General features: G+C 37.4%; 1 protein-coding gene across 2 annotated transcripts in view; it reads right to left on the bottom strand.

Annotated features, from left to right (window-relative positions):
- The window catches only part of ADGRG6 (adhesion G protein-coupled receptor G6), a 153874-nt gene that overhangs the window by 40171 nt on the left and 100562 nt on the right, over positions 1-13141 (bottom strand). For both annotated transcript variants that reach the window (XM_073337489.1, XM_073337490.1), the window contains 4 exons: positions 10308-10369; positions 6416-6623; positions 5634-5799; positions 295-435 (listed from right to left, as the gene is read on the bottom strand). In XM_073337489.1, the coding sequence (XP_073193590.1) occupies positions 295-435; positions 5634-5799; positions 6416-6623; positions 10308-10369 (577 nt within the window). The remainder of the gene's footprint in view (positions 1-294; positions 436-5633; positions 5800-6415; positions 6624-10307; positions 10370-13141) is intronic.

Below are 13141 nucleotides of genomic sequence, written 5' to 3'. Positions count from 1 at the left end.
ATGCCTGTGGCCACTTGGATATCAATTCCTTCTAGACTATTATGAGCAGAAGTTTGTGTGATACGGAAGGAAACTTTCCTTAGAATTGCAGTAAGATCTCTGACGTAATGTATAACCTAACTACTAAATACTGGCAAGCCAGTCATTATTAATATGCAATACTCATTCCTAATGCCTACCTCTACTACTACCATGTAATTTCTATAACTCATGAGATATTGCAAAATGATTATACTTTGGCAGGCTCACTTGCTTCAGTCCAGGTGAAATTGGTTCAAGCATATTTTCACTTGCCTGGAAAAGTCCATTTTTGTTGAAGAATGTAAACTGAGCTCTAGATACAGCTTCAAACTCATCTTGACTTAAATTCTTCAGTAAACTTGAGGGCAGAACAACAGAAGCCAGGGCATTTCCCTGATTCTTGTCAAAATCTAACTGTTTTATAAAAAGAGGAAAGAGCAGATTAGACCAAAAATGAAATCAAGCAAGGTCCACTGAATCCGTGCAAACTCCCCGCAATATTGTCAAATGTGATTTGAACATAAGACTACAATAACCATTAACATAAATATGGCATGGAGCTAGATGAGGATTGAAACAGTCCAAAATAATGTTCTGGTATGTTTTTACATCTTCCTTGTGGGAGTCCAGGCTTGAGACATATTATTATTTGTATTACTGTAGCACCTAGGAGCCCAATCATGGACCAGGGCTCCAATGTGTGAGGTGCTGTACAAACACAGAACAAAAAGACAGGCCCTGTGCCCAAATAGCTTCAAGAAGTAGACAAAGGCAATCTCCAGCTGCTGTATTGATCCCTGGGGGCCCAGATCAGTGACAGTAATTTACAGCACCCTTCATGTTACTCTCACTTATACCCAGGAGAACAACCAAGCAGTAAGGGAGCACACTGACCAACTTTGCCTTCGCCTTTATGAGGAATGCTTTGTACTCCTTGGCCATTGTTGCAGAGCTGGGCCATTGTTTCAGGAACACAACACTGCTTCAGTTTACACTTAATTTATGTTTTGAGTGTATCTTCACTAGAAAATGTCCCACTTTCTAGCAGCAGTGTGGCTGCACTAGTGCTAGAGGCAATGGGAGCACCAGTGTGGGCAGGGCTCAGGCATTTTAACTATAGAATCATGCAAATTAACGGTGGCTACTATCCACATTAACTCTTACAGTGCTGAAAGCACCAGTGCACTTACCCCTTTGCTGGGGAAAAGAGTACAGGATTTCCAGTATAAACAAAGCCTTAGAATATTTTCTAAGGGCTAGAAATATTTGTCTTTATAAAATGAAAGCTTTAACCTGGAGCACAATTCTATATTAAGGGGTTGATCTGTGGCAAACTCTACCAAATCACAGAATACATGGGCCCTGGCTATATTTAACTTGTCTTAAGAGACATTTTTAGCCGTTTTACGTTAATAAACAACATTGGAATAAATGAGTGCTAATGGACTTTCCCCCCAGTTTTTTGTTAAGATTGTCTTGCAGTGACTTTTTGATACACATGTAAATTGCTAGAAGGTGGATTTTTAGTTGACCATATTTAAATGTGTAATTTCCCCATGAGACCAACAAATGTTTCCACTTAGCAGCTTCTACATAACTCATATTCAAAATTAGTGAGTAAACGACATGTTTCCTTCTGGAATTCTGTTTATACTGACTAATGCAGTAACAATAGTGTTAGATTAATGTTGTTGTTTGTCATTTAGAAAAGATTTAATTCTCTCCCTTTTGAATTCTGTAATAGCTTATCAGCATGTCCAGTTTCCGTGTGAAACAATCTGGGGAAGAAAAAAACAAAGATTTTTTTTAAATTACATTTAGGGTCACCAACTAGATATGGCAAAAATGAGAAACTCCCTAGAGTCAGAATAAGGATAGACTATACAGGAATGTGTCAAACAGCTAGAAGTCTGTCAATCAATCCATCAGTCCATGCAATCAGGTCCTTATTTTGACAGTCAGCACTGTCATATATCTGAGAGCCTCCTCTTTTCCTGCAGCTACAATGGAAGAGACAAGAGACTTACAACTTTCTGAACAAGACACTGAATTTAACAGACAAGTAGACATGGGAACATCAGTGCTGAAATTTTGTATGAGTGCCTATGAATATAAACACATATTACACTAGTTTACAAATTCATATTAGTGGGTAACAGAGCCATTAACAGGGACTGAAAAGGTCAAAAGCGCTATGGTTGATATTTAAGGCCCAGAAGACTTGACCTTGGTGAAAGAACATTTGTAAACAAAAGAAATTATACTGTCATTGGTTAAACCTCTATATTATTTCTTCAGGAACGTTCTTTCAAGTACCATCTTTCAAGTTCTTGAGTACCATCTGGAACTATGGCACAAGGGATTTTGGAACCTACAATACTTCATTGTGTCTGGTAACATTATCTATAAAAGCCCATCTCTAAACAGGAAAATAGAACTGGCCAACAGAAAAAGATATATTCATAAATACTCTTGTGAATGACACACTGGTATTTGCAACCCTTATTATATGCTTACTGTAAACATTTGAAAGAATGAATATTCATTGACAAGAATGCTCATGGACATTAAAAATACTAGAGCAAAAAATGTGTGAATGTATTACAGTTTCTGCAGCCATTTTGGAAAGCACTTATTATTCCCACACTTGATTTGAATAATTATCAGTAGTTCATAGATAATATAGGATCATTAAAGGGGACTCCCAGTGTGTATAAGCTTACATCAACCAATCATGTGACACAAGTGATAACTCAGAGGGTACAAATAGCAACAGCAACCAAGACATAGGCTACAAGGCCTGTTCACACAAACTGTTTATCAAGCATTTGTGAAGAACACATGCATTTGTAAAAATCACAGCTGTTTATGGATAATACCTGACAGACAGACAGGACACAGAGCCAAATTCATCTGGTAAGTTGTCCTCAAAGAATAAATTGGCTAAGGCTAGTAGAAACTCTGCATCTACTAGAGATGTCTTATTAGGTTCAGTGAAGAGAATGGAAGAGGTTTCTCTAAAAATAGGCATATATTACAGGAACAATTTAACAAAATGAATTCCCAAATGCTAACAGTCAAAGATTTGGCAAGAACTGTAGGATACTTGACTAAAGTACAATTTCTTCAAGCTGCTGTGGATAGATTTGCTTGATATCCATCTTAAGAGGAAAAAAATAAAACAACATTTAGAAGCTGTCTGAAATATAGCTTGAGGTTTTTAAGATTCCCTAAAGATCATCACAATATTTGGTAGAAGTTCTTGACCTTGTGAAAGAGAATTTCCATCTAGAGAGGAGAGAAAAATTTTTGCCTAATAAACATGGAAATATAAACTGTGACCACAGATGTTGAGGAAATTTTTGATGGGGAAGGGGCTAAGAATTCTCAACAAGCTGTTGGAAGTGTAAAAGCCTGAAAACCAACTCAGTGTTCCAATAGGAACATTATTAATAAACTTGTCTTTTCTTATGGCACAATCTGGATTTCATCATTATTTAAACAGTCCTGTAATAAATTATTCCAGGGCAAGAAAATTCTAATATTCCTGGATGTCCTCATGCCACAGATGATATTTTTTATTATACATGCAGGACATCCCAGATCTAAATGTAGAATTTTTCCTTTCATCTCTCCATAAATGCAAGGTGAAAACTGAATGATAATTGTTCCTTTTTTTATAACACTCAGCAATCAAGCTTTATTAATAACATAACTTCCTCATCCATTTCCACTAAATTTGATTTGGAGAAAAATGGGTGAAATTCTGTGAGTGAAAATGAATGAAACTCCATTAAGGTAAATGTCACAAGGCCTATTTACACCTGCAGAGAATTTGATCCTTTGAATTTTATGTCCAGAAGATAATATGAACCATATTTTAAAATACTATAATATTTTATGATACTGTTATGAATGTACATCGTGCCATAAATTTGCATGTTACTTACAGAAATGACAAGTTATTTAATAGCAAGTTTACACCAACAGAGAATTTAGTTTCTCATGCATATTACAGCAATATTATTCTGTTACACTATACTGTAATGATCTGCATTAGCTGTTAGCACAACTTCATGTTTAAATTATGAAATTAGCTCCTCAGGTCTGATTATTTGTTTATAATAGAAATATTTTTATTGTGTTTTTTTTTTAACCCTCACCTACCTTCACCTACACTGCAGGCTTAAACAGAGACTATGTGTTTGGCATGTGGTCAAGTGGGAGAGCCATGACAGTTCATGGTTAGGGCACTAAGGAACTCAGGATCAATTCTCTGCTCTGCCACAGGCTCCCTGTGTGATCTTAGTCAAGTCACATAAGGCCAGATTTTTACATATATTTATGTGCCTAAAGAAGCAGACAGGTGCCTGGCAGGATTTAATGGGAATGAGGTACATAGGGGCTTTTGAAAATCCTACTAGTTGCCTATCTTCATTTTTAGGCACCTAAATACCATTAAAAATCTGGCCTCTAGTCTCTCTGTACCTCAGTTCCCTATCTGTAACAAAATGGGAATAGCACTTTATAGCTCACAGGGATGTTGTGAGGAAAAATATATTTAACAACTTGAAGCCAAAATCAAAGAGCTGGTGACATTTATCTCCTGCTGGAGTCAATGGAAGATGCAGGTGCACAGCAGAACTCGGGGTTTGGCTCATAATAAGCAGAATTATTAAAAAACTGTTGGAGGTTTCCATATTGATCCATGAAAGCTTGTACCACAACACCGATGAAGTCCTTCATGCAGATTCTACCTTGGATTTACTGTTCAGGAGGACTGAGTGCAGACACCTGCTTAGGAAACTTTAAAATTACATCGCTGAGTACATGTAGATTTGAGAGGTAAAAATATACAATCCATCTCTATGCCTGAGATGAAAACACCCATATTTCATTATTTTTCATGGGTGACACTAAGATACACTAAGTTCAATCAACTTCTTTTGGTCATCTTTAAGAAGAATTTTAGATACAATAGTGACACATTATTGTAAGTCTGAAATTCACCATTTTTTGCTCACTTGGAAGTGTGTAATAAAGCAGGTGGGGCATTTTGTTGATATAGTGAAATTGCCCTGGGTTTAACTCTTGCTACGTATTTCGTAGGAACTTCTGGTCATCAGCAAAACGATGTATGAAATCAACAATATTATTTTTGTAGGCAGAGATACCAACATCATCAGCTGTTTTTACACCAGTAAAGCAACACTCAACCCAAGAAACATCATCAGTTATTTGTAAAAGGTAGTTATAAGTGACAATCATATGGGGCTATTAAATAATGTGTATTGGCTAACACATTGCCAAAGTCTAATTCAGGAGACGGGAAGATTAATAGAGGATATTTTCCCTCCTCATTTTTCCAAGTAGATGAAAAAATTGAGCTAGTTTGGAATATGTCAGCAAAACATTTAAATTTGTAACAGTCACAATTTGGTCTGGAGTTCCTATAACCCATGGAAGTACTAAATTAAACTATTTGAAAGAATGCGGGAGAAAAGGTAATCAATACTCCCAACTGGGTTCAGTGCTACTGTATCATACCTAATAAGTAATAATTCTTAACATCAGACATATTTTGGGTTCCAGTGTAAATGTCTGTTCTGTACCTGAAAATCTGAAGCATTGTTCTGGGGACCAACACTGAAGGAGGATCCACTAAATGAAGTTGAATTAATAGAAGAAACTCCAAGTGCCAAGTTCCGAGTTGAGATGCTCATGGATGGTCCAGTGAACTGAATCTTTAAGGCTAAGGTATCAATAGTTTTTAAAGCTCTAAAAACGAAGAAAATTAAAAACAAAAATGTTGTTTTTATATATCTATATCTATCTATATACATATAAACAAAACAGAAGAGATGAGAAGAAAGAAAAATAATGATGAAACCAGTAATACAGCATCAGGAAAGAAAATGAGTCTTGTGAGCTTTGAGTCCATTTCTGACACTAATTTTTGTTAACCCAACAGGAGATTTGATAGATTGATCTCTCTGGGCCAGATCCTCAAATGACGTAAATCAATATAGGTATTGAAACCAGTGTATTTATGCTGATTTGCACTAAGGAAGGATCTGTCTGTCTGACATTTCTGGCTACAGAATAATATTCCAATAATATTTAAATTCATATTACAGTTTCATTTCTTATATCAAAATAGTTAACTTTTTGTCAAGCCCATTAATTTGAGACTTGATATACGTCTCTTGGAAAAATATCTTATAAGTCATCTCACCTGGAAAAATGTCTTTCAAGGGACTTAATCAAAAGTCTAAGGTAGGTTGCTGTATCTTGTGTATCTCTATTTAGCAAGCTTGAGGTTTTTATGATCCCATACCCCAACAGGTAGTAAAACACTTTCTCAACCTCCTCCCTCAAATTCAGAAACACTTACTCAGAAGATGATGCTGCCAAAACACTGTCTGAACTTGTTAAAATATTGGAAAAAATTGTCACCACAGTAGAACCCAAAGACTCATCAATTTCTTCATCATTCACAATTTTTTTAAGCTTCTGCACAACATCATTGACTTTGTCTGAGGTCAGCTGCTGCCCTTCACCAGTGAGGTTCAGAAGTTGATTGGCTATATCAGCTGCATTTTCTGTGAGAACATAGGTAAAAGGGAGCACAAGGAGAAAGGGATACATGTGAAGAGATATTCTTGCTTGTTGATTTACAATGTATTCAGTGCTAACTGAACAAACATAATAATTAATCAACATAAAGTATATAGGATGGGCTGAACTTATATAATGTACTTCTCTGTTTCCTCTTTCTTTTACTAATTTCATCTGGGTTTATCCTCATTTAAAGTAGGAAAAGATTAGAATGGATGAATGAAAGAAGAAAAGAGGGGGAAAAGAAAGAAGATAAGCATATTTCCTTTTCCCTTCCCTTCTCTCCTTTCCTGCCCTTATCTTATACTGTCTTTCTCTTTGGGAAAACCAAATTCTCCTTCATCCCTGAGACCAAACAGTGGGTCTCCTGATGTCCCAGTTCCAGGAGAAATTTAACTCCTTTTTGGGTTCAGAAAGTGAAATCCTGACCCTACTGAAGTCAATTGGAATTTTTCTATTGAGTTCATTTCACCCAGAGCCTATGCGTGAATGGCATGACAAGTACATCTCATATAAGGGCTTTTTCTGACAAGATTGGGTGTTTAATATAGTGGCAATGTGGGCCACACCCAAATAGTGGTGTAAATTAGACTTGGGGCATCAGTTGGTCAGAAAATCAGTACAAAAGGTCAAGCCATGTAATCTGAAAAAAATTGGCACTCTGTGAGTGTGCACAAAAACGTATTTTACAGGCTAAGGAGGTAGAGTGATGAATGTAGGAGAAAAAACTATAAACAAATCACTTTATCTACACTCACACATTTGTTATTTTTCCTGATATACAACCACTGTTGCCCTGTTGGCTAACATTACATTCATTTTACACCCGAGTGCCTGATTCTGCACTGCCTTATCCCTTATATGGTCACTTACACCCATGCAAAATAAGTTCAAACTGGCTTTAAAATGCTACCAAATAAGAATTCTACACTCCTATGTTCCAGTGACTGTATCCACTTTGCACTGGTGTACACAAAGAACATGACTCCAATTTACACTAAGGCCCTTTACATTACTCTGGCAGTGTAAAAAGGCCATAAAATGGGTATACATGTAATTTATTCCCACTTTACAACCAGTGTGATATAAAGCTGTCTTTGTGTAAATGAGAATAAGGCTCCAGGAGTCCAATCCAAAGTCCCCTGGAATCCTTTCTATTGACTTCAATGGCTTTGAATCAGGGCCCAGGTACAAAACATTTGAAAATCAGACTGGAACAGACTGTCAATTTGATGCAAATTAACACCTGCCCCCACTCTAGGCATAAAAAATTTAACTCATGGCACCGAATTTGATCCAGAGACTGTCATGGATAGGCTGGATTCAATTTGTTGTTTTCTCATAGATTTTAAATATTTGCTTTGATTTTTTAAAAAAAATATTGAAATAATTTAGTATGAGTGAGGGAGACATGGTGGCATAGGGTGGAGAAACCAAACATCACAAGAATGCTCCACAGTATTTTCCCCAGGCATTGAAATTAGGGGTGTGTGTTAGAATTTACAGGGGGATGAGACCGTGAGAGCGAAGATGGGCTGTATGTCACCATAGTAAAAACTGAAAAATGTTTCAAGACCCTTTTATTACTTTAACTCCTGTTTTAATATCATCACATATATTAAAGTCGGCTACTCAGGCCTTCAGTGAAGCACTATATCTACATCCTTTTTGGTTTCTTGTAATTTTGCACAACTCTGTTAATGAACTTCTTGAATGAAGTGTGCTCCTCTATCGTGCCTTCTTGTGTGTACGGTACTTCCAGTCCTTCGGTTGCTATGCTCATTAGTTCATTCACATGATGATGCAGAAGTCGACGTCTTTCAAAGCACAAAATTCTATTCATTGATGAAAAAGAATGCCCAACTGGAGCTGTTGTGAGTAGGGGTAGCAAGAGATGAATTCCTACTTCTTTCATCCCAGGAAACATAGCACAAAGATCAGGTTAACCTACTAGTGATGATAAAAAAGAAGCTGAAGCAAAATCTTCATTCATTCGTCATATGACATTCCACTCTGTATTCAAATTCTCTTATCACATCACAGCCCAATTGCTTATTGAATTTCATCCTATTTCCTTCAGACCATTTCTCCAGTTTGTCCAGATCATTTTGAATTTTAATCCTATCCTCCAAAGCACTTGCAACCCCTTCCAAGATGGAATCATTCACAACTTGATAAGTGTACTCTCGATGCCGTTATCTAAATCATTTATGAAGATATTGACCCAGAGCCAATCCCTACGGGACCTAACTCAATATGCCCTTCCAGCTTGACAGTGAACCTCTGATAACTATTCTCAGGGAACATTTTTCTAACCAGTTATGCACCCACCTTATAGTAGCTCCAAGTTGTATTTCCCTAGTTGGCTTATTAGAAGGTTATTTGAGACAGTATCAAAAGCCTTACTAAAGGCAAGATATACCACATCTACCACTTCTCCCCATCCACTAAGCTTGTTACCCTGTTAGAGAAAGCTATTTGATTGGTTTGACATGCTGTTACTTATCACCTTATTATCTTCTAGGTGTTTGCAAATTGATTGCTTAATTTTTTGTTCCATTATCTTTTTGGATACTGAAGTTAAGATGGCCTCTGCGTGTGTATAAGAGAGATTATGGTTACACTTTTCTCTGAGCAAAGCTTGTATTCCACCATGTCTTCCAGAGAAGTTTGCAGCTCCATCAAATGCACAAGCAGCCATCTGTTTGGTGTTCAATTTACAAGCATTTAACTCTAAGATGTGGGTTGTCACACATGCAGCTGATGTGTCTTCTATAACCTGAACTTCTAGAAATGTATCTACAGGCCTACCACTGACACTAAGATAATGTATACAATGACTTAATGCTTGATGCCAATTTGCACTGGTGCATTCGTCGGTCATGTATGCTAATTTTTTGAATGCGGTGAGACAGTTCTTCACTTTTTCAACTGCTGAATCTTTCACTTTTGCATTTCATGCTTCTAATCAGTCAGTTGAGTTTCTTGCAGAAAGATAGCGAGCACTTGCCAATCTTGTTCAGAAACAGTGTCCAACTTCAGGGTTAACAAGTGACAATGCACTTAACATTGGCCTCCAGTTTGTAGTGTGTGGTATCTCTTGCTTAAATAGAAAGTATGATGCCAACAGCTGTGTTTATTCACATAAACTGTGTTGTCTCTGCAGCATTCTTAACAGCCTCATTCAGTACTTCTAAAACTGGCTTTTACAATGACTGGGTTATAAGGCTTGCAGTCCAGAGGCTTGGTGTTTTGCAGCCTTTTCATGTAGTTTGTCAGCTTTGGCTTTGCTGATTGGTCTAGCAAACCAAGCTCCTCCAGTTTTATCAATTTTAGCAGTGGAAAGCTTTCCTTCTTTGTAATCTTTTTTGCAAGAGGTACACCAGTAGCCATCTTCTGTAACTTCAATAAATGGAAAAAGTTTGACCAAGAAACATCAGGAACTGCATTTAGGTTGTGGAGACACTATTTTTTCAGTGTTTTGGGCTGTTGTAGATACACCATTTGAACCTTCAGATGACATGTTGGTATATTCTTTAGTTCTTGGTATGTTCTTCTTCTTGGTTGGGGGTGATGGGAGAGTTTGGGGGGAGGTGTACATTGTTCCTGAAGGGGAGGAGGGTGTAGGGAAATTGCTCTAGATAAAGGATGAATATCAATTCACTTACCTGTGCAATTTCTAAGATCAGGTTGGCCCCAGTATGATGTATAGTTGTACGGGTTTAAAAAACTATGGAGGAAAAAAATGACAGAATATGCATTTATGCAAAGCATGTCATATTATTCAGAATAATGTAGCAAAATAAAGATGGATGTTTCAGAATTCATTTGTAAATTTCACAGCATCATGTGACATTAAAATTACAGTCCTGGCAGCAACAAAACTACAATGAAAATTAACAAGATATGATCGATATTGGGAATTTGTGGTTGATTGTTGTATAAAACCAGTGACATCAACAATGGTGCAAAAAAGATATGCTCCATGGGCCAGATCCTCAGCTGGTGTGAATTGCCATACTTACATTGTCTCCAATGTAGCAGTGAGGATTTACACTAGTTGAGGATGTAGAGTTATATTTGAGGAGTGACCAAAACACCTATGTGGTACTACAGCATTCCTAAAAAGAAAAGGAGTACTTGTGGCACCTTAGAGACTAACCAATTTATTTGAGCATAAGCTTTCGTGAGCTACAGCTCACTTCATCGGATGCATAAAGTGGAAAGTACAGTGAGGAGATTTTATATATACACACAGACCATGAAAAAATATACATTGTAAGGAGAGTGATCACTTAAGATGAGCTGTTACCAGCAGGAGAGTGGGGTGGGGGGAGAGAAAACCTTTTGAAGTGATAATCAAAGTGGGCCATGTCCAGCACATTTCCAGGAGTTTTTAACTCCTGGAAATGTGCTGGAAATGGCCCACTTTGATTATCACTTCAAAACTCCTGGAAATGTGCTGGACATGGCCCACCTTGATTATCACTTCAAAAGGTTTTCTCCCCCCCACCCCACTCTCCTGCTGGTAACAGGTCATCTTAAGTGATCACTCTCCTTACAATGTATATTTTTTCATGGTCTGTGTGTATATATAAAATCTCCTCACTGTACTTTCCACTTTATGCATCCGATGAAGTGAGCTGTAGCTCACGAAAGCTTATGCTCAAATAAATTGGTTAGTCTCTAAGGTGCCACAAGTACTCCTTTTCTTTTTGCGAATACAGACTAACATGGCTGCTACTCTGAATATAGCATTCCTAATATGTCCTGACCACATGTTTTGAAAAGTAAGATTGCAATTTTCACATAAAGTGCCAAATCCTGCCATTATATTTTAACTTTAACTTAGTTAGGCTTTGAATCAACCCTATGTGAAAAGAGCAGTGGCTGTAGGAAGAGTGTGAACAGTTGCAAGAAAGCTGGACACAAACTTTCTGCCATCCTTGATCCTGTGCAAGGAAAGGTAGGCAGGTGTCTAGGATGTGATAAAGGGTATGTGACAAATCTGAGAAGTATCCCGGGGTTAAAGAATCACTGATAAGTAATCATTTAAAAATTCTGTTATTAAAACCTCACAGCAATAGATTATTTCCATGGATTATATTTCCAAACTATAGAAAAAACACACTAAGGCCCTGTAATAAAAGATGGTATCATAACACATACGCACAAGCGGGACAAATTAAGGAAACCTTAATTCTGGCATATCCTAACTATTGAGTGCTTTGACATAGCATATTTAATGCTTTTTAAATGTAGCTTTGGAAAATATAAATTGTAACCTGGCATTGTCCCTCTAACATTTTTTCTGTGACTGAGTACGTGAGTTCCATGCATCAGCAAGAACATGGCAGTAGGTTTCACTGATGTGCTAACCAGCACCTGGTTACTTTAGTACTGCCAAATCTGTGATCCATACTGTACAATGTTTGCAGGCCACGTCAGTCTTCTGTTGTTCTGGGGTTTGCTTAGGACCCAGTGTCACAGAGACATTACTAAATTTAACATTTTCCTCCATGCCTGGGACAGGTTAAACTACATAGGCTGTCTATTTGAGCCTTTTTTGAGGGGTGGGATCAAAACATCACTGAATTTCCGCTCCATTGCCATTTTCCACTTAATCATGCCCACCATTTTCACATCAGATGGCAGAATGCTTACACATTTTGGCTGTGCATTTCATCCTTTGTGAACCAAACACACACAAAATGTTTGGTATCTTTTTGTTTCTACAATGTAGCAGCTGAGCATGTAGTTGCCTGCTTCTTTTTGTTCCCAGTATTGGCAAGAGTTACTGGAGACGACTAGGCAAGTAAAGCCTACTACAAAGCAGAATACAAATTTTGGATTAGAAATATTTTATGCTGACAGTCAAAGTCATTGTGTAGTCCCCAATGAGTGTGCAATAGAGATAAGCAGTCCTGGGGCAGTAAAGGCCAGGAGCTTCAATGTGTAGTCACTCAGTGGCACACACATCAAAACAGTGTGACCCCTGCACTAGCTACTTTGCAACAAATGTTGTTCAATCAGAACCTAATGGTATTTGTACAAGATTAACAGGCTGAGGAAGTAAGTTAGTTAAACACAAACTCTGGTTGTTTTCCTGTCTGGCACAAAACCTTGAGCCTGATGTTCATGTTGCCATCTTGTTTCCAGAAAGTAAAAGAGCTGGATCAGCCTTCTCAGACCATGTCCCAGATACAATGTAGGCAGATAAGTCTTTTTATGGCTTTAAAAGAATTCATTCATTCATAATAGCCTTTATCATTGCTTATGGCTATCATATTAACTATAGTTACTATCATCATTGGTATCACCATCATGCCTAGATCAAAGCCTCATTGTGATAGGTACTGTACAAACACACAGGAAAGGACAGTCTGTGCTCTGAAGAATATATAGTCTGAATAGAGAAGACAGACCAACATGTGGAGGAAAGGCAAGATTATTACCCCATTTTACAGGTGGGAAATTGAGGCATGGAGAGATTAAGTGCCTT

Source organism: Lepidochelys kempii, chromosome 3 (assembly GCF_965140265.1).
Source record: "Lepidochelys kempii isolate rLepKem1 chromosome 3, rLepKem1.hap2, whole genome shotgun sequence".
Taxonomy (NCBI): Eukaryota; Metazoa; Chordata; order Testudines; family Cheloniidae; genus Lepidochelys; species Lepidochelys kempii.
The sequence above is the reverse complement of the archived record's forward strand: the minus strand, read 5'-3'. Positions and strand labels throughout refer to the sequence as shown.